The 22,472-nt window shown below is 40.5% G+C and overlaps 1 protein-coding gene across 1 annotated transcript in view; it reads left to right on the top strand.

The window, feature by feature from the left end:
* The first annotated feature begins 374 nt into the window (after window positions 1–374).
* LOC124003134 (zinc finger protein 709-like) overlaps window positions 375–22,472 on the top strand; it is a 32,646-nt gene continuing 10,548 nt past the window's right edge. Inside the window, exons 1-4 of the mRNA XM_046311198.1 lie at window positions 375–593; window positions 841–880; window positions 9,233–9,830; window positions 15,137–16,138. Coding sequence (XP_046167154.1) covers window positions 9,497–9,830; window positions 15,137–16,138 — 1,336 coding nt within the window. The 5' untranslated portion in view covers window positions 375–593; window positions 841–880; window positions 9,233–9,496. The remainder of the gene's footprint in view (window positions 594–840; window positions 881–9,232; window positions 9,831–15,136; window positions 16,139–22,472) is intronic.

Raw genomic sequence — 22,472 nt, 5'->3', positions numbered from 1 at the left:
CACTTTTGTGAATATTAATATCGTTGTTTTAAAAACAGTTCTGTTGAGGTATCTACTGGTTAACTTTAACGTAATGTACTTGTTACATTTGCAAACTTGTTCTGAGCCTAGCACTCGGCTAGTCGCTAATGCTAACTAGCTAGCATCCACAACCATGAGCTCTTTAAGCTACTCGCCCCCAGCTAAAGAAGAGGCGATGTGTTGGCCGGAGAAAGTCACAGTGGAAGAGGAGGAGGAGATAGAGGCTGTCACAGTGGAAGAGGGGATACAGGCTGTCACAGTGGAAGAGGAGGAGGAGATAGAGGCTGTCACAGTGGAAGAGGAAGAGGGGATACAGGCTGTCACAGTGGAAGAGGAGGAGATAGAGGCTGTCACAGTGGAAGAGGAGGAGGTAGAAGCTTCGATAATGAAAAAGGAGAAAGAGGCTATCACATTGAAAGAAGAAGAGGATATTGTAATGAAATTAGAGGAAGAACCTTTTAGAGTGAAGGAGGAAGAGGAGGCTATCTCAGTAAAAGAGGAGGAAGACATTCTGGGAGTGAAAGAGGAGGAGGAAGGAGAGGAAGAGGAGACTGAAGATCGGTATAGCACCGGTGAGTATTGTCTTAAAAACAGGGACACAAACGTTGCACTTGTGAAGTAATATGTTGTTTTAAATAGGCGTTCTACTGAAGTGCTATACTTCAATAGGTTATTCAGGACTGTAGAAATTGTTCAAGGGCAATCTGCCATTGGTACATGCATTTGTTGACTTTTTAAATTAATAATATAATATATAGGCCTAGCTATATAAATTAAATTAATAATATATGTAATGAATTTCCTCCTCTTCTTCCGAAGAGGAGAGGCGAAACGGATCAGAGGACCAATACGCGGCGTGGTAAGTGTCCATGGTTCCTTTTAATACGTTAAGGTACACATGAACAACTGACTACAAAAAACAATAAATGTGAAAACTCAAACCAGTCCTATCTGGTGCAATCACAGAGACAGAAACAATCACCCACAAACACACAGTGAAACCCAGGCTACCTAAGTATGATTCTCAATCAGAGACAACTAATGACACCTGCCTCTGATTGAGAACCATACTAGGCTGAAACATAGAAATACCCAAAACATAGAAAAACAAACATAGACTGCCCACCCAACTCACGCCCTGACCATACTAACTAAATACAAAACACAGGAAATAAAGGTCAGAACGTGACAATATATAGGCCTAGCTATTGTTTATTGGAGAATAACTGATACATGCTGAATTAACTTAGTTCAACTAACTCTTACAGCCTTGTTATAAAATTGCTTTAACTTGTTTTTTTCTCCCTTTAATCTACACACAATACCCAATAATGACATCACAATACCCAATAATGACAAATCAAAAACTGTTTTATTTTAATTTGAGGTCATGTATATAAATAAATAAAAAACAAGAAATATCACATTACATAAGGATTCAGTACTTTGTTGAAGCACCTTTTGGCAGCGATTACAGCCTCCAGTCTTCTTGGGTTTGACGCTACAAGCTTGGCACACCTGTATTTGGGGAGTTTCTCCCATTCTTCTCTGCAGATCCTATCAGGCTCTGTCAGGTTGGATGGGGCAGCGTTGCTGCACAGTTATTTTCATGTCTTTTCAGAGATTTTAGATCGGGCTCAAGTCTGGGCTCTGGCTGGGCCACTCAAGGACATTCAGAGATGTTAGATCGGGCTCAAGTCTGGGCTCTGGCTGGGCCACTCAAGGACATTCAGAGATGTTAGATCGGGCTCAAGTCTGGGCTCTGGCTGGGCCACTCAAGGACATTCAGAGATGTTAGATCGGGCTCAAGTCTGGGCTCTGGCTGGGCCACTCAAGGACATTCAGAGACTTGTCCTGAAGTACAGTAGCAACAAAGCTATACAAAATGGAAATCAAAATAAATAAATATTGTTCAATACGATCAATACTAACTTTATGATCAATACTAACTTTATGATCAATACTAACTTTGCATAATGTTGTAATATATAGTGTATATTTATACCCAATGGTTTCCAAATATTTGAAGTACATTTTTGCTATTCTGTATTTTTTTTTTATACCTTGCTGTTCCAATTAAGCCCAGTTTGCATTGAAACACATGGAGATTGTGTTTATCACCTAATAATCAATAAACCTGAGCATAAATGTTTTTTTCTTCAGATTTAAGTTGATTAAAGTACTCAAACTACAGTTATCCATATTATTCATAGTGGCCTTTACCAAGATGAAATCATTAAGAACAACTAGAAACCTCTGTACTCTCTGCACCACGTTAGAAGTAGACAGGCAGTTGTTGATGCAGAGAGAGAGAAGAAGAAGATCAGGGTTATTATTATTATATTATCAGGGTTGAAGGATATCAAGGATAGAAGATCTGGGCAAACAAATGAAGGACAAGAAGATGACTACTGGCCGAATACTCGTGGCAGTTCGGGCCGGGGTGTCATATTGTTGTCCTTCCTTCTTCCAGGTGATTCTGTTTTTTGGGGGGTTTCACCACTTGTACCTTTCTAATACAAGAGTAGATTAGAAAGATTCGGGAGATTAGAAACGGTCTTTACAAGACAAGTTGAACTAATTAACAACAATAGGGGTTTCACCACCTGTACCTTTCTAATACAAGAGTAGATTAGAAAGATTAGGGAGATTAGAAGGGGTCTTTAGGCTTTAGAAAGACAAGTTGAACTAATTAAAAACAATAGGGGTTTCACCACTTGTACCTTTCTAATACAAGAGTAGATTAGAAAGATTAGGGAGATTAGAAACGGTTTTAGGGTTGAAATGAAAGAACCCATTTAGTAGAGAGGCCGTTCCAATGCTCTCAGTGTGGAAAGAGATTCATCCAGTCATCACATCTGAAAGATCACATGACAACACACACAGGAGAAAAAACGTTCCAATGCTCTCAATGTGGAAAAGGGTTTTACCAGGTTAAGCACACTAAAAACACACGAGTACACACAGGAGATCAGCATTTCCAATGCTCCCAGTGTGAAAAGAGATTTTTCTCATAACACACAGTGCTCCCACACTTTTTCGGGAATCTGGGAAAAGTCATGATTTTTTTGTTGTTGTTGTGTTTTCAAAAAGTGTTTTTCAAAAAGTCAATGGAAATTAATTTAACTTCTGTTAGCCATTTATTTAGGCATAGTTTGTAAATATTTCAATCACATACAAATCACCATAACAACCAGGATCAGAATACTTTAATGCTGTGTGACCGCATCACCTGCACATACAAGGGGAGAGAGACAGTAGCACTGTGGAGTGGGCCTCAAGGGGAGAGAGACAGTAGCACTGTGGAGTGGGCCTCAAGTGGAGAGAGACAGTAGCACTGTGGATTGGGCCTCAAGTGGAGAGAGACAGTAGCACTGTGGAGTGGGCCTCAAGGGAGAGAGACAGTAGCACTGTGGAGTGGGCCTCAAGGGGAGAGAGACAGTAGCACTGTGGAGTGGGCCTCAAGGGGAGAGAGACAGTAGCACTGTGGAGTGGGCCTCAAGGGGAGAGAGACAGTAGCACTGTGGAGTGGGCCTCAAGGGGAGAGAGACAGTAGCACTGTGGAGTGGGCCTCAAGTGGGGGGAGAGAGACAGTAGCACTGTGGAGTGGGCCTCAAGTGGAGAGAGACAGTAGCACTGTGGAGTGGGCCTCAAGGGGAGAGAGACAGTAGCACTGTGGAGTGGGCCTCAAGGGGAGAGAGACAGTAGCACTGTGGAGTGGGCCTCAAGGGGAGAGAGACAGTAGCACTGTGGAGTGGGCCTCAAGTGGAGGGAGACAGTAGCACTGTGGAGTGGGCCTCAAGGGGAGAGAGACAGTAGCACTGTGGAGTGGGCCTCAAGGGGAGAGAGACAGTAGCACTGTGGAGTGGGCCTCAAGTGCTGTTAGCATTTATTCATGCTAGTTAACTGTTTAGCTGTTAGCATTTATTCATGCTAGTTAACTGTTTAGCTGTTAGCATTTATTCATGCTAGTTAACTGTTTAGCTGTTAGCATTTATTCATGCTAGTTAACTGTTTAGCTGTTAGCATTTATTCATGCTAGTTAACTGTTTAGCTGTTAGCATTTATTCATGTTTTCGTCATGTCCCAAAAACTTTCCACCGACACTTGCCGGTTAAGGCCATGCAAAGTTTATTCACTTTTTTTTGACAATTCATTTAAACTGTTTTCTTCTTGTTTTGTTTTTTGCAAACAAATGATTCACTTCATTCATTTGTATTAGTTAGGATTCTGGTGAATCAAAATAATCAATTGTGAATCACGAGGACAAAACCTGCCGTAATTATCTATTATCTAATTCTTCAATCTCCAATAAATGTTATTCATCTGATATATTTATTAATGTCTGTGTTTCTTCCTCCAATATGATAATGAGGTAATGAAGTGGTGTCAAGCCAATGTCTGTCTGTGGTAACTAACACACCAATATGATAATGAGGTGGTGTCAAGCCAATGTCTGTCTGTCTGTCTGTGGTAACTAACACACCAATATGATAATGGGGTGGTGTCAAGCCAATGTCTGTCTGTGTGTCTGTGGTAACTAACACACCAATATGATAATGAGGTGGTGTCAAGCCAATGTCTGTCTGTCTGTGGTAACTAACACACCAATATGATAATGAGGTGGTGTCAAGCCAATGTCTGTCTGTCTGTCTGTGGTAACTAACACACCAATATGATAATGAGGTGGTGTCAAGCCAATGTCTGTCTGTCTGTCTGTGGTAACTAACACACCAATATGATAATGAGGTAATGAGGTGGTGTCAAGCCAATGTCTGTCTGTCTGTCTGTGGTAACTAACACACCAATATGATAATGAGGTGGTGTGAAGCCAATGTCTGTCTGTCTGTGGTAACTAACACACCAATATGATAATGAGGTAATGAGGTGGTGTCAAGCCAATGTCTCTCTGTCTGTGGTAACTAACACACCAATATGATAATGAGGTGGTGTGAAGCCAATGTCTGTCTGTCTGTCTGTGGTAACTAACACACCAATATGATAATGAGGTAATGAGGTGGTGTCAAGCCAATGTCTGTCTGTCTGTCAGTGGTAACTAACACACCAATATGATAATGAGGTGGTGTGAAGCCAATGTCTGTCTGTGTGTCTGTGGTTTCTAACACACCAATATGATAATGAGGTAATGAGGTGGTGTCAAGTAAATGTCTGTCTGTCTGTCTGTGGTTTCTAACACACCAATATGATAATGAGGTGGTGTCAAGTAAATGTCTGTCTGTCTGTCTGTGGTAACTAACACACCAATATGATAATGAGGTGGTGTCAAGCCAATGTCTGTCTGTGTGTCTGTGGTAACTAACACACCAATATGATAATGAGGTGGTGTCAAGCCAATGTCTGTCTGTGTGTCTGTGGTAACTAACACACCAATATGATAATGAGGTGGTGTCAAGCCAATGTCTGTCTGTCTGTCTGTGGTAACTAACACACCAATATGATAATGAGGTGGTGTCAAGCCAATGTCTGTCTGTCTGTGGTAACTAACACACCAATATGATAATGAGGTAATGAGGTGGTGTCAAGCCAATGTCTGTCTGTCTGTGGTAACTAACACACCAAAACGGTCCTTCTGTAGCTCAGTTGGTAGAGCATGGCGCTTGTAACGCCAGGGTAGTGGGTTCGATCCCCGGGACCACCCATACGTAGAATGTATGCACACATGACTGTAAGTCGCTTTGGTTAAAAGCGTCTGCTAAATGGCATATATTATTATTATTATTATAATATGATAATGAGGTGGTGTGAAGCCAATGTCTGTCTGTCTGTCTGTGGTTTCTAACACACCAATATGATAATGAGGTAATGAGGTGGTGTCAAGTAAATGTCTGTCTGTCTGTCTGTGGTTTCTAACACACCAATATGATAATGAGGTGGTGTCAAGTAAATGTCTGTCTGTCTGTCTGTCTGTGGTAACTAACACACCAATATGATAATGAGGTGGTGTCAAGCCAATGTCTGTCTGTGTGTCTGTGGTAACTAACACACCAATATGATAATGAGGTGGTGTCAAGCCAATGTCTGTCTGTCTGTGGTAACTAACACACCAATATGATAATGAGGTGGTGTCAAGCCAATGTCTGTCTGTCTGTCTGTGGTAACTAACACACCAATATGATAATGAGGTAATGAGGTGGTGTCAAGCCAATGTCTGTCTGTCTGTCTGTGGTAACTAACACACCAATATGATAATGAGGTGGTGTGAAGCCAATGTCTGTCTGTCTGTCTGTGGTAACTAACACACCAATATGATAATGAGGTGGTGTCAAGCCAATGTCTGTCTGTCTGTCAGTGGTAACTAACACACCAATATGATAATGAGGTAATGAGGTGGTGTCAAGCCAATGTCTGTCTGTCTGTCTGTGGTAACTAACACACCAATATGATAATGAGGTGGTGTCAAGCCAATGTCTGTCTGTCTGTCTGTGGTTTCTAACACACCAATATGATAATGAGGTAATGAGGTGGTGTCAAGCCAATGTCTGTCTGTCTGTCTGTGGTAACTAACACACCAATATGATAATGAGGTGGTGTCAAGCCAATGTCTGTCTGTCTGTGGTAACTAACACACCAATATGATAATGAGGTGGTGTCAAGCCAATGTCTGTCTGTCTGTCTGTGGTAACTAACACACCAATATGATAATGAGGTGGTGTCAAGCCAATGTCTGTCTGTCTGTCTGTGGTAACTAACACACCAATATGATAATGAGGTGGTGTCAAGCCAATGTCTGTCTGTCTGTCTGTTGTAACTAACACACCAATATGATAATGAGGTGGTGTCAAGCCAATGTCTCTGTCTGTCTGTGGTTTCTAACACACCAATATGATAATGAGGTAATGAGGTGGTGTCAAGCCAATGTCTGTCTGTCTGTCTGTGGTAACTAACACACCAATATGATAATGAGGTGGTGTCAAGCCAATGTCTGTCTGTCTGTGGTAACTAACACACCAATATGATAATGAGGTGGTGTCAAGCCAATGTCTGTCTGTCTGTCTGTGGTAACTAACACACCAATATGATAATGAGGTGGTGTGAAGCCAATGTCTGTCTGTCTGTCTGTGGTAACTAACACACCAATATGATAATGAGGTGGTGTCAAGCCAATGTCTGTCTGTCTGTCTGTGGTAACTAACACACCAATATGATAATGAGGTGGTGTCAAGCCAATGTCTGTCTGTCTGTCTGTGGTTTCTAACACACCAATATGATAATGAGGTAATGAGGTGGTGTCAAGCCAATGTCTGTCTGTCTGTCAGTGGTAACTAACACACCAATATGATAATGAGGTGGTGTCAAGCCAATGTCTGTCTGTCTGTCTGTGGTAACTAACACACCAATATGATAATGAGGTGGTGTCAAGCCAATGTCTGTCTGTCTGTCTGTGGTAACTAACACACCAATATGATAATGAGGTGGTGTCAAGCCAATGTCTGTCTGTCTGTCTGTGGTAACTAACACACCATTGGTTGATCAATGTCGCAGCGCTTTGCTCAATAGTAGAATTTGCTGTTTTGCCTTCAAAATAAAAGTCCCGCATTTGAAACGGAAGCAAACAAATTCATAGAGTGGAAGCACTCCAGAATTGGACCAGATTATGTTTGGAATGTTGTATAAATACAACAAAAGACAATACTTTGTTAATTTACTCCCCCCAAAAAATGTAATCAGATGACATCGCACTGTGGATGTATTAGACTTCATAGAACATTGTACAGCCTATGGATCTGAGAGGTCCATGATAGAACATTGTTCAGCCTATGGATCTGAGAGGTCCATGATAGAACATTGTTCAGCCTATGGTTCTGAGAGGTCCATGATAGAACATTGTTCAGCCTATGGTTCTGAGAGGTCCATGATAGAACATTGTTCAGCCTATGGATCTGAGAGGTCCATGATAGAACATTGTTCAGCCTATGGATCTGAGAGGCCCATGATAGAACATTGTTCAGCCTATGGATCTGAGAGGCCCATGATAGAACATTGTACAGCCTATGGATCTGAGAGGCCCATGATAGAACATTGTTCAGCCTATGGATCTGAGAGGTCCATGATAGAACATTGTTCAGCCTATGGATCTGAGAGGCCCATGATAGAACATTGTTCAGCCTATGGATCTGAGAGGCCCATGATAGAACATTGTACAGCCTATGGATCTGAGAGGCCCATGATAGAACATTGTACAGCCTATGGATCTGAGAGGCCCATGATAGAACATTGTTCAGCCTATGGATCTGAGAGGCCCATGATAGAACATTGTTCAGCCTTAGATCTGAGAGGCCCATGATAGAACAGGGCGTGCTCCCTCTGCTGTCTCCTGTCCTGTCGATGTGGATGGGGGCGTGCTCCCTCTGCTGTCTCCTGTCCTGTTGATGTGGATGGGGGCGTGCTCCCTCTGCTGTCTCCTGTCCTGTTGATGTGGATGGGGGCGTGCTCCCTCTGCTGTCTCCTGTCCTGTCGATGTGGATGGGGGCGTGCTCCCTCTGCTGTCTCCTGTCCTGTTGATGTGGATGGGGGCGTGCTCCCTCTGCTGTCTCCTGTCCTGTTGATGTGGATGGGGGCGTGCTCCCTCTGCTGTCTCCTGTCCTGTTGATGTGGATGGGGGCGTGCTCCCTCTGCTGTCTCCTGTCCCGTTGATGTGGATGGGGGCGTGCTCCCTCTGCTGTCTCCTGTCCCGTTGATGTGGATGGTGGCGTGCTCTGTCTGCTGTCTCCTGAAGTCCACAATCAGCTCCTTCGTTTTGTTAACAAAGGAGAAATGTTCAGCTTTTTGTGCATATGGAACATTTCTGATATCTTTTATTTCAGCTCATGAAACACGGAACCAACACTTTACACTTTGTGTTTATATTTTATATTCAGCTTCTATATATGTGTGAAGGAAAGTATTACCTGTAGGAAGTAAGAGATATGTATTTTATATTCAGCTTCTATATATGTGTGAAGGAAAGTATTACCTGTAGGAAGTAAGAGATATGTATTTTATATTCAGCTTCTATATATGTGTGAAGGAAAGTATTACCTGTAGGAAGTAAGAGATATGTATTTTATATTCAGCTTCTATATGTGTGTGAAGGAAAGTATTACTTGTATGAAGTAAGAGAAAACATATCAGTTCATTTGATATTTTAGCCAGTATAAACAATGTGGTGAATATTTTCCTTATTAACTGCGGTACCCACTCCGGTCAACAGATGGCGATGGGAGTCTTTCAGCTGATGCTCGTTGCGTGACGTATAATCTAGTGGACGGGACACTTCTTCAACAAGGACGACAGGGCTACTGATTAAACCACATCGGTTGTTCGCTAGCAAACATAAAACCGGTCATATTTAGACCATTTGTGTGTATATTAACCTCAGTGTTTTAAACACACTGTTTACTAGTTACTTTAATATTTACGTTGTCAGCTAGCTAGCTGTTTTAGTTAGCACTAGGATAGTCTAACGTTCCCGACCATGAGTTCACTATCCTACTCTCCACCTGCTAAAGAAGAGGAGGACTGCTGGACGGAGAAAGATGGTCCAGTGAAAGAGGAGAAGGAAGATGAGGCTATCACGGTTAAAAAGGAAGTAGAGGGTGAGGCTGTTACAGTGAAAGAGGAAGACGTTTCAGTGAAAGAGGTGGATGTTACTGTTGAAGAAGAGGAAGACGCGTTCAGAGTGAAAGAGGAGGAGGATGCAGTTGAAAAGGGGAAAGAGGAGGAGATTACTGTCACAGTTATGGAGGAGGAAGAAGAGAAGAATGGAAATCTGATTAACACCAGTGAGAATGGAGATCTGATTAACACCAGTGAGAATGGAGATCTGATTAACACCAGTGAGTACTATCTTAACAACAGGGGCGCAAATCAATGTGTGGTTATAAAGGGGCATTCCACTGAAGTTCGATACTTCAATACGTTCTCTACTGTGGGAATTATTAAAGCTACGATGTAAGACGTGTACACCATTAAACAGTGGGCCACTAACAAAACGGAAACAATGGATCGAATGCATCCAATGACATTAGTCCACATTATCTATTATCATAGAGCTCTGCCCAGCCTATAAACATAACATTATCTATTATCATGGAGCTCTGCCCAGCCTATAAACATAACATTATCTATTATCATGGAGCTCTGCCCAGCCTATAAACATGACATTATCTATTATCATAGAGCTCTGCCCAGCCTATAAACATGACATTATATATTATCATGGAGCTCTGCCCAGCCTATAAACATAACATTATCTATTATCATAGAGCTCTGCCCAGCCTATAAACATGACATTATCTATTATCATGGACAGCCTATAAACATGACATTATCTATTATCGTGGAGCTCTGCCCAGCCTATAAACATGACATTATCTATTATCATGGAGCTCTGCCCAGCCTATAAACATAACATTATCTATTATCATGGAGCTCTGCCCAGCCTATAAACATGACATTATCTATTATCATGGAGCTCTGCCCAGCCTATAAACATGACATTATCTATTATCATGGAGCTCTGCCCAGCCTATAAACATGACATTATCTATTATCATAGAGCTCTGCCCAGCCTATAAACATGACATTATCTATTATCATGGAGCTCTGCCCAGCCTATAAACATAACATTATCTATTATCATGGAGCTCTGCCCAGCCTATAAACATGACATTATCTATTATCATGGAGCTCTGCCCAGCCTATAAACATGACATTATCTATTATCATGGAGCTCTGCCCAGCCTATAAACATGACATTATCTATTATCATGGAGCTCTGCCCAGCCTATAAACATGACATTATCTATTATCATAGAGCTCTGCCCAGCCTATAAACATGACATTATCTATTATCATGGAGCTCTGCCCAGCCTATAAACATGACATTATCTATTATCATGGAGCTCTGCCCAGCCTATAAACATGACATTATCTATTATCATGGAGCTCTGCCCAGCCTATAAACATGACATTATCTATTATCCTAGAGCTCTGCCCAGCCTATAAACATGACATTATCTATTATCATAGAGCTCTGCCCAGCCTATAAACATGACATTATCTATTATCATGGAGCTCTGCCCAGCCTATAAACATGACATTATCTATTATCATGGAGCTCTGCCCAGCCTATAAACATGACATTATCTATTATCATGGAAGCCTATAAACATGACATTATCTATTATCCTAGAGCTCTGCCCAGCCTATAAACATGACATTATCTATTATCATAGAGCTCTGCCCAGCCTATAAACATGACATTATCTATTATAGAGCTCTGCTCAGCCTGTAAACATGACATTATCTATTATCATAGAGCTCTGCCCAGCCTATAAACATGACATTATCTATTATTATAGAGCTCTGCCCAGCCTATAAACATGACATTATCTATTATTATAGAGCTCTGCCCAGCCTATAAACATGACATTATCTATTATAGAGCTCTGCTCAGCCTATAAACATGACATTATCTATTATCATGGAGCTCTGCCCAGCCTATAAACATGACATTATCTATTATCATAGAGCTCTGCCCAGCCTATAAACATGACATTATCTATTATCATGGAGCTCTGCACAGCCTATAAACATAACATTATCTATCATCATGGAGCTCTGCCCAGCCTATAAACATGACATTATCTATTATCATAGAGCTCTGCCCAGCCTATAAACATGACATTATCTATTATCATGGAGCTCTGCCCAGCCTATAAACATAACATTATCTATCATCATGGAGCTCTGCCCAGCCTATAAACATGACATTATCTATTATCATAGAGCTCTGCCCAGCCTATAAACATGACATTATCTATTATCATAGAGCTCTGCCCAGCCTATAAACATGACATTATCTATTATCATGGAGCTCTGCCCAGCCTATAAACATGACATTATCTATTATCATGGAGCTCTGCCCAGCCTATAAACATGACATTATCTATTATCATAGAGCTCTGCCCAGCCTATAAACATGACATTATCTATTATCATAGAGCTCTGCCCAGCCTATAAACATGACATTATCTATTATCATAGAGCTCTGCCCAGCCTATAAACATGACATTATCTATTATCATGGAGCTCTGCCCAGCCTATAAACATGACATTATCTATTATCATGGAGCTCTGCCCAGCCTATAAACATGACATTATCTATTATCATGGAGCTCTGCCCAGCATCATGGAGCTCTGCCCAGCCTATAAACATGACATTATCTATCATCATAGAGCTCTGCCCAGCCTATAAACATGACATTATCTATCATCATGGAGCTCTGCCCAGCCTATAAACATGACATTATCTATTATCATGGAGCTCTGCCCAGCCTATAAACATGACATTATCTATTATCATGGAGCTCTGCCCAGCCTATAAACATGACATTATCTATTATCATGGAGCTCTGCCCAGCCTATAAACATGACATTATCTATTATCATGGAGCTCTGCCCAGCCTATAAACATGACATTATCTATTATCATGGAGCTCTGCCCAGCCTATAAACATGACATTATCTATTATCATGGAGCTCTGCCCAGCCTATAAACATGACATTATCTATTATCATGGAGCTCTGCCCAGCCTATAAACATGACATTATCTATTATCATGGAGCTCTGCCCAGCCTATAAACATGACATTATCTATTATCATGGAGCTCTGCCCAGCCTATAAACATGACATTATCTATTATCATGGAGCTCTGCCCAGCCTATAAACATGACATTATCTATTATCATGGAGCTCTGCCCAGCCTATAAACATGACATTATCTATTATAGAGCTCTGCTCAGCCTATAAACATGACATTATCTATTATAGAGCTCTGCTCAGCCTGTAAACATGACATGATCTATTATCATAGAGCTCTGCCCAGCCTATAAACATGACATTATCTGTTATTATAGAGCTCTGCTCTGCCTGTAAACATGACATTATCTATTATTATAGAGCTCTGCCCAGCCTATAAACATGACATTATCTATTATTATAGAGCTCTGCTCTGCCTGTAAACATGACATTATCTATTATCATAGAGCTCTGCCCAGCCTATAAACATGACATTATCTATTATCATGGAGCTCTGCTCAGCCTATAAACATGACATTATCTATTATAGAGCTCTGCTCAGCCTGTAACCATGACATTATCTATCTATAATAGAGCTCTGCTCAGCCTATAAACATGACATTATCTATTATAGAGCTCTGCTCAGCCTGTAAACATGACATTATCTATTATTATAGAGCTCTGCCCAGCCTATAAACATGACATTATCTATTATTATAGAGCTCTGTTCAGCCTCAACATGACATTATCTATTATCATGGAGCTCTGCTCAGCCTGTAAACATGACATTATCTATTATTATAGAGCTCTGCCCAGCCTATAAACATGACATTATCTATTATTATAGTGCTCTGTTCAGCCTCAACATGACATTATCTATTATCATGGAGCTCTGCCCAGCCTATAAACATGACATTATCTATTATCATGGTGCTCTGCCCAGCCTATAAACATGACATTATCTATTATCATGGAGCTCTGCCCAGCCTATAAACATGACATTATCTATTATCATGGAGCTCTGTCCAGCCTATAAACATGACATTATCTATTATCATGGAGCTCTGCCCAGCCTATAAACATGACATTATCTATTATAGAGCTCTGCTCAGCCTATAAACATGACATTATCTATTATAGAGCTCTGCTCAGCCTGTAAACATGACATTATCTATTATCATAGAGCTCTGCCCAGCCTATAAACATAACATTATCTGTTATTATAGAGCTCTGCTCTGCCTGTAAACATGACATTATCTATTATTATAGAGCTCTGCCCAGCCTATAAACATGACATTATCTATTATTATAGAGCTCTGCTCTGCCTGTAAACATGACATTATCTATTATCATAGAGCTCTGCCCAGCCTATAAACATGACATTATCTATTATCATGGAGCTCTGCTCAGCCTATAAACATGACATTATCTATTATAGAGCTCTGCTCAGCCTGTAACCATGACATTATCTATCTATAATAGAGCTCTGCTCAGCCTATAAACATGACATTATCTATTATAGAGCTCTGCTCAGCCTGTAAACATGACATTATCTATTATTATAGAGCTCTGCCCAGCCTATAAACATGACATTATCTATTATTATAGAGCTCTGTTCAGCCTCAACATGACATTATCTATTATTATAGAGCTCTGTTCAGCCTCAACATGACATTATCTATTATTATAGAGCTCTGCTCAGCCTATAAACATGACATGATCTATTATTATAGAGCTCTGTTCAGCCTATAAACATGACATTATCCTCATCCTCCCTCCACAGCCCCCACCCGCCCTCATCCATGTTTCCCTCCCCACCAACCCATTACCCCCTCGGTCCCCACCCGCCCTCATCCTCCCTCCACAGCCCCCTCAGTCCCCACCCGCCCTCATCCTCCCTCCACAGCCAGAAACCATGTTTCCCTCCCCACCTAGCCCCCCAGCTTTTCAGCCCCCTTACATCCTCCCCCAAAAATTACCAGAGACCCCCCCCGTAACACTCCTTCCCCAGGGGCCTGAAAGCAAAGAAAGTACCAAAGTCTAAATATTGATACCAACATTTTTAAATAGACCTCAGTAGGAATAATAGATCATTGCGAGACTTAGTAGGTATCCACTTTAGAAGTGGATCACTGCAAGAGATTAATTTATCGGTCTTAATTGCAAGTGGAGGGCAGAGAGGTAATTTCCTCACGCACAGTCTCTTGGATAGTCGTGGCCAACTCTTTCTGTTGTCTGGTGTTGAGAGCAGCCATTGTTCCTTCCCACAGACAGATTACGCGGAGCTACAGTGAACCTCTCACACCTTAACATTGGGCTATGCGTTGACAATTATTTTGAAAAGAAGTCTGTTCATTTCAAATATAGCCACGCATTCCAGAACCCAACCAGGATGTTCTAGAATGTTCTTCAAACTGAACTCAGGATTTTGAGAGACCGAGTCTGGATTGAACCCTAGGTATAATTCAGGTTTGTTTTAGGGTCTTCAGTTTAGTATTTAACTAAATGCTCTATTTATTTGTCTTTGGCAGGAGAGAGACAAGACTCTCACTCTGACAGCGAAAAGTGTCTTTCAGAAGAACCAGAGACGTCCAAACCAGCAAGACGACGCCACTCTTCCCAGTGTGGAAAGAGTTTGACCAAGTTAGGGAGCCTTAAAAACCATGACAGGACACACACAGGAGAGAAGCCCTACCAATGTTCCCAGTGTGGAAAGAGTTTTACAAGGTTTTGGAACCTAAAAGAACATGTGAGGACACACACAGGGGAAAAACCTCATCACTGCTCCCAGTGTGGAAAGAGTTTTATCCGGTCAAGCCACCTGAAAGAACACAAGAGAACGCACACAGGGGAGAAGTCTTATTACTGCTCCCAATGTGGAAAAGGTTTTATCCAGTTAATGAAACTGAAAATGCATGAAATGACACATACAGGGGAGAAGCCCTACCACTGCTCCCAGTGTAAAAATAGATATGTTTCATCAGGAGCCCTGAAGTCACATAAGAGAACACACACAGGGGAGAAGCCATACCTCTGTTCCCAGTGTGGCAAGAGTTTTAGCTGGCCAGGGCAACTGAAAGAGCACGAGAGGACACACACAGGAGTGAAGCCTTACTATTGCTCCCTGTGTGGAAAGAGTTTTACCCATTTAGGGAACTTAAAAAGACATAAAAGATCACACGCTGTAGAGAAGCCGTATCAATGCTCCCAGTGTGACAACGTGTTTTTATCACCATGGGACCTGAAAAAACATGAGAGAACACACTCTGTAGAGAGGCCTTTCAAATGCTCTCAGTGTGGAAAGAGATTTATCCAGCGTTGTCACTTGAAAGCTCATGAAAAAATACACACAGGCGAAAAACCATTGTGCTCTCATTGTGGAAAGAGTTTTACCCAGTTAGGGAGCCTAAAAGAGCACGAGAGGACACACACGGGAGAGAAGCCATACCACTGTTCCCGGTGTGGAAAGAGTTTTACCCGGTTATGGTGCCTGAAAGCACATGAGAGAATGAAGAAGCTGTGTTCTGACTTAAGTTTTTGACTGAAAAGTAGTGTTTTTGTTCATGTCACGTAAAATCAACTTGGTTCGATGCTAGAATCCTTAGTTGCTGCCTACTTTTTAAAAAACTTTCCAAATTAATGATACTCATTGATTCTTGATTGAACATAACTTATAAAATGCCTCATGAGCTTAGTTCAACTGTCATACTCTGATTCCAAAATACACTCTTGATTTGCACCAATGGTTTGTAAACAATGTAAACACACATTGTATGAACCTCAAAACAGATTATAGTTTAAACTATAATTTTCGGTCAAACTAAAGATTCTAGCTTTAAGGGTCCAATGGGTAATATTTAGGTCCCTTACTGTAATATTTAGGTCCCTTACTGTAATATTTAGGTCCCTTACTGTAATATTTAGGTCCCTTACTGTAATATTTAGGTCCCTTACTGTAATATTTAGGTACCGTACTGTAATATTTAGGTCCCTTACTGTAATATTTAGGTACCTTACTGTAATGTTTAGGTTCCTTACTGTAATATTTAGGTCCCTTACTGTAATATTTAGGTCCCTTACTGTAATATTTAGGTACCTTACTGTAATGTTTAGGTACCGTACTGTAATATTTAGGTCCCTTACTGTAATATTTAGGTCCCTTACTGTAATATTTAGGTACCTTACTGTAATGTCTAGGTACCGTACTGTAATATTTAGGTACCTTACTGTAATATTTAGGTCACTTACTGTAATATTTAGGTACCTTACTATAATATTTAGGTACCTTACTGTAATATTTAGGTACCTTACTGTAAGGTTTTTCAATTTCAAATGGTCAAAACCAAAATAATTTCTTAGCAAAGAGCAATTTCTCAAGCAAGCATTTTGATGGGACTGAGTGGGGAGGGAACAACTGAACTAGCTCTTATGGACAGAGAGGTTTTTCATATTGATTTGATAACTAATTACCTGCCTGATGAGGATATCAAGAACGCCAACGTGTCATCCTTCCAAAACAGGCTGAAATTTCAGGCGGTCTTTTGAAACGGCTCTTACACTGCAAGGACATGATCATCATTTCCACAGTATTATTCCAACCTCAGTATGGACATATTTAAAAACACACGTTTCTGACTCTGTACTGGGCCTTTTAAAACGCCTATTCAACAATACATGGGTTAAGTCTTTTCATCTAAAGACATGAATTGAAAAAATGAAGTATAGCAGTTTTAATAGCGAGCGCGACAGTTTCAATTTGTACTCTCTCTGTGATTTAAATGGTCCTTTACAAACTCTGGCTCTGGATCTTCTATGGGTTTGTCTGTGTGACAGTTTCAATTTGTACGCTCTCTGTGATTAAATGGTCCTTTACAAACTCTGGCTCTGGCTCTTCTATGGGTTTGTCTGTGTGACAGTTTCAATTTGTACTCTCTGTGATTTAAATGGTCCTTTACAAACTCTGGCTCTGGGTTTTCTATGTGTGTGTCTGTGTGACTGAGTGGACCTCCTTCCTCAAGCACTACAAATCATCTATTGTTTACATTTGAGTTGCATATGTATCTTACAGAGTGTGGATTTAAGGGAATATTTGGTCACATCTTCATGTACATTTAAAAAATAAATTAAAAATCCCTATTCTAACAGTATTTATTCATAATGTACATATTAATATTGAGAGGGGTGTACTGCAAGGCAGGATCAATAAGGGCTATCTAAACTTTTATAAAGAACCAGAAATAACTATGACATTTCTGGCTCATTGGGAAATCTAAACTTGGTTATTGAGTCAATTAGACCATTTTTTAAAAAAGCTTCTAAAAACATAAAATAACAACCGAAGCACCAGGTGAGACTAACTCACTGATCCTGCTTTGTTGGATACGTCTTCCTGTCCAATTCTCTCTGCATCCTGGGCCCCTGGGCGGTCTGCGGCCCCTGGGCGGTCTGCGGCCCCTGGGCCCCTGGGCGGTCTGCGGCCCCTGGGCCCCTGGGCGGTCTGCAGCCCCTGGGCGTTCTTGCGGCTCTCTTCAAAACTCAAATCCTACAGAAGAAAACAAAAGTGCACACGGCTGTTACTAGGATTGTATTGTAATATTCACTACATGGTCTGTTACTAGGATTGTATTGTAATATTCACTACATGGTCTGTTACTAGGATTGTATTGTAATATTCACTACATGGTCTGTTACTAGGATTGTATTGTAATATTAGGTAACTAGAATAGAACCATCCCAGTAATGTCATTAGGTAACTAGTATAGAACCATCCCAGTAATGTCATTAGGTAACTAGTATAGAACCATCCCAGTAATGTCATTAGGTAACTAGTATAGAACCATCCCAGTAATGTTATTAGGTAACTAGTATAGAACCATCCCAGTAATGTTATTAGGTAACTAGTATAGAACCATCCCAGTAATGTCATTAGGTAACTAGTATAGAACCATCCCAGTAATGTCATTAGGTAACTAGTATAGAACCATCCCAGTAATGTCATTAGGTAACTAGTATAGAACCATCCCAGTAATGTCATTAGGTAACTAGTATAGAACCATCCCAGTAATGTCATTAGGTAACTAGTATAGAACCATCCCAGTAATGTCATTAGGTAACTAGTATAGAACCATCCCAGTAATGTCATTAGGTAACTAGTATAGAACCATCCCAGTAATGTCATTAGGTAACTAGTATAGAACCATCCCAGTAATGTCATTAGGTAACTAGTATAGAACCATCCCAGTAATGTCATTAGGTAACTAGTATAGAACCATCCCAGTAATGTCATTAGGTAACTAGTATAGAACCATCCCAGTAATGTCATTAGGTAACTAGTATAGAACCATCCCAGTAATGTCATTAGGTAACTAGTATAGAACCATCCCAGTAATGTTATTAGGTAACTAGTATAGAACCATCCCAGTAATATCATTAGGTAACTAGTATAGAACCATCCCAGTAATGTCATTAGGTAACTAGTATAGAACCATCCCAGTAATGTCATTAGGTAACTAGTATAGAACCATCCCAGTAATGTCATTAGGTAACTAGTATAGAACCATCCCAATAATGTCATTAGGTAACTAGTATAGAACCATCCCAGTAATGTCATTAGGTAACTAGTATAGAACCATCCCAGTAATGTCATTAGGTAACTTAGGAGTCAGAAGGGCAAAGGATTGAAAAGCATGCTAAGGTTATTTTCTATGAATGCAGAGCTATGATAGTCGAAATGTATTATTTCACACTGCATGATAGCTAATGTACTAAGGCTATCGTCATATTGCTATCTTGTACCAGGCAGGGAAATTCACGGTAGCTATTGTGAATCGTGTAGTTAAGTGAACAAGCTAGCTACCTCGACGTTGTTAACATTAACTACCCTTCTGGCCGACAACGTGAATATTGTCTTATTACAATATAACTATGAGAATTACAATGTATTTTGTTACGTTAGAGCTTGATATTCTAAAATTGATTAAATGTTTTTTCCCCCCTCATCAATCTACACACAATACCCCATAATGACATCACAATACCCCATAATGACATCACAATACCCCATAAAGACATCACAATACCCCATAATGACATCACAATACCCCATAATGACAAAGCAAAAACAGATGTTTAGAAAATGTTGCAAATGTTTTTAAAAAATGTACTAATACATTTACATAAGTATTCAGACCCTTTACTCAGTTGAAGCACCTTTGTGGGCGATTACAGCCTTCTTGGGTATGACGCTAAAAGCTTGGCACACCTGTATTTGGGGAGGTTCTCCCATTCTTCTCTGCGGATCCTCTCAAGCTCTGTTTCAGGTATGTTGTATGGGCAGCGTCGCTGCACAGCTATTTTCAGGTCTCTGCAGAGATGTTCGATCGAGTTCGCCCCCGTCTGAGGTCCTGACCACTATGGAGCAGGTTTTCGTCAAGGATGTCTCTGTACTTTGCGCCGTTCATCATTCCCTCGATCCTGACTAGTTTCTCAGTCCCTGACGCTGAAAAACATCCGCATTGCATGATGCTGCCACCACCATTCTTCACCGTAGTGATGGTGCTACCACCATGCTTCACCATAGTGGTGCCACCACCATGCTTCACCGTAGGGATGGTGCCACCACTATGCTTCACCGTAGTGATGGTGCCACCACCATGCGTAGTGATGGTCACCGTCAGGGATGGTGCCACCACCATGCTTCACCGTAGGGATGGTGCCACCACCATGCTTCACTGTGCCACCACCAGGGATGGTGCCACTGTAGGGATGGTGCCATAGGATTGTGTCGAGGAACCAGTCCCGGAGCTCTATTGACAATTCCTTCGACCTCATGGCTTGGTTTTTGCTCTGACATGCACTGTCAACTGTGGGACCTTATATAGACAGGTGTGTGCCTTCCCAAATCATGTCCAATCAATTTAATTTACCACAGGTGGACTCCAAGTTGTAGAAACGTTTCAAGGATGATCAATGGAAACAGGATGCACCTGAGCTCAATTTCGAGTCTCATAACAATGGGTCTGAATACTTATAAATAGTGTTTTTTTTAAATACATTTGCAAAAAAAAATTGAAAAATCTGTTTTTGCTTTCATTACCACAAAGTTATTTGAGTACTTTACTTTGTATTTTAACATTGACTGGCTGGTTAGCTAAAGCTCACAATATGCTATGGTAGCTACTAGCTAGCTGGCTGGCTAAAGCTCGCAATATGCTATGGTAGCTACTAGCTAGCTGGCTGGCTAAAGCTCGCAATATGCTATGGTAGCTACTAGCTAGCTGGCTAACGTTAGCTGGGCTCGGTGGTATTATCCTTCCTGAACCTTGTTCTCCAGGTGAGACACACCCAGCATGTTAGCATTAGCTAGCTAGCTACTTGAGTCAACACACTATGAGTAACGTTTACCCCTTTTCAATGTAACTAAACGCTAGCAAACGTGTTAATGTTACCAAACACTGTTATTGCTAGCTGGATAACACAAACACTAGCTAGGTAACTAGCTATATGCCTAAACTATAGAAATCACGATGATGATAACTAGAGGGTAATGTATAGTGTCTATGCCAAAATTGTCATACATTCTTCTTCTCGACCACAGATTCCCATAAAGTCTCAGATTCCAGGATGGGGAAAAGGTTTACGAGAAAGAAACAGATGGAGATGGAATTAGACAGAGATGTCGATTTATATTGTTACTTTTAATGTTGAAAAGGGAAGAATAATATCACATTTTTCTAAATGAGCTATCTAGACTACTCACTGTACTACAGATGTTTCTAAATGAGCTATCTAGACTACTCACTGTACTACAGGCTACAGATGTTTCTAAATGAGCTATCTAGACTACTCACTGTACTACAGGCTACAGATGTTTCTAAATGAGCTATCTAGACTACTCACTGTACTACAGGCTACAGATGTTTCTAAATGAGCTATCTAGACTACTCACTGTATACAGATGTTTCTAAATGAGATATCTAGACTACTCACTGATACAGATGTTTCTAAATGAGATATCTAGACTACTCACTGTAATACAGGCTACAGATGTTTCTAAATGAGCTATCTAGACTACTCACTGTACTACAGATGTTTCTAAATGAGATATCTAGACTACTCACCACTATAGGCTACAGATGTTTCTAAATGAGCTATCTAGACTACTCACTCTAAATGAGCTATCTAGGCTCACTTTACTACAGATGTTTCTAAATGAGTTATCTAGACTACTCACTGTACTATAGGCTACAGATGTTTCTAAATGAGCTATCTAGACTAAGACTACTCACTGTACTACAGGATGTTTCTAAATGAGCTATCTAGACTACTCACTGTACTACAGGCTACAGATGTTTCTAAATGAGCTATCTAGACTACTCACTGTACTACAGATGTTTCTAAATGAGCTATCTAGACTACTCACTGTACTACAGGCTACAGATGTTTCTAAATGAGCTATCTAGACTACTCACTGTACTACAGATGTTTCTAAATTAGCTATCTAGACTACTCACTGTACTACAGATGTTTCTAAATGAGCTATCTAGACTACTCACTGTACTACAGATGTTTCTAAATGAGCTATCTAGACTACTCACCGTACTATAGGCTACAGATTTGAGTCACCACTAAAATAGTTATTAATGTTATTGAGTAGGCCTACATCTTTGTTTAATCTTTGTCTAACAATAAAACAAATTATTATTTTGTAAGAAATATAAAGGCTTTTTACAATAAATTTGACTGAAGTAGAAGCTCATCTTTTATTCTCATATTTATTGTCTGAAGTTGTCTTAATGTCCTTTGTATGTTTGATGATTTGTTTGTACATACACAGAGCAGAAAACAACATTTCCCCATTGGGATGAA

The sequence above is a fragment of the Oncorhynchus gorbuscha genome, linkage group LG18, assembly GCF_021184085.1.
Source record: "Oncorhynchus gorbuscha isolate QuinsamMale2020 ecotype Even-year linkage group LG18, OgorEven_v1.0, whole genome shotgun sequence".
In the NCBI taxonomy this organism is placed as follows: domain Eukaryota; kingdom Metazoa; phylum Chordata; class Actinopteri; order Salmoniformes; family Salmonidae; genus Oncorhynchus; species Oncorhynchus gorbuscha.
The sequence above is the reverse complement of the archived record's forward strand: the minus strand, read 5'-3'. Positions and strand labels throughout refer to the sequence as shown.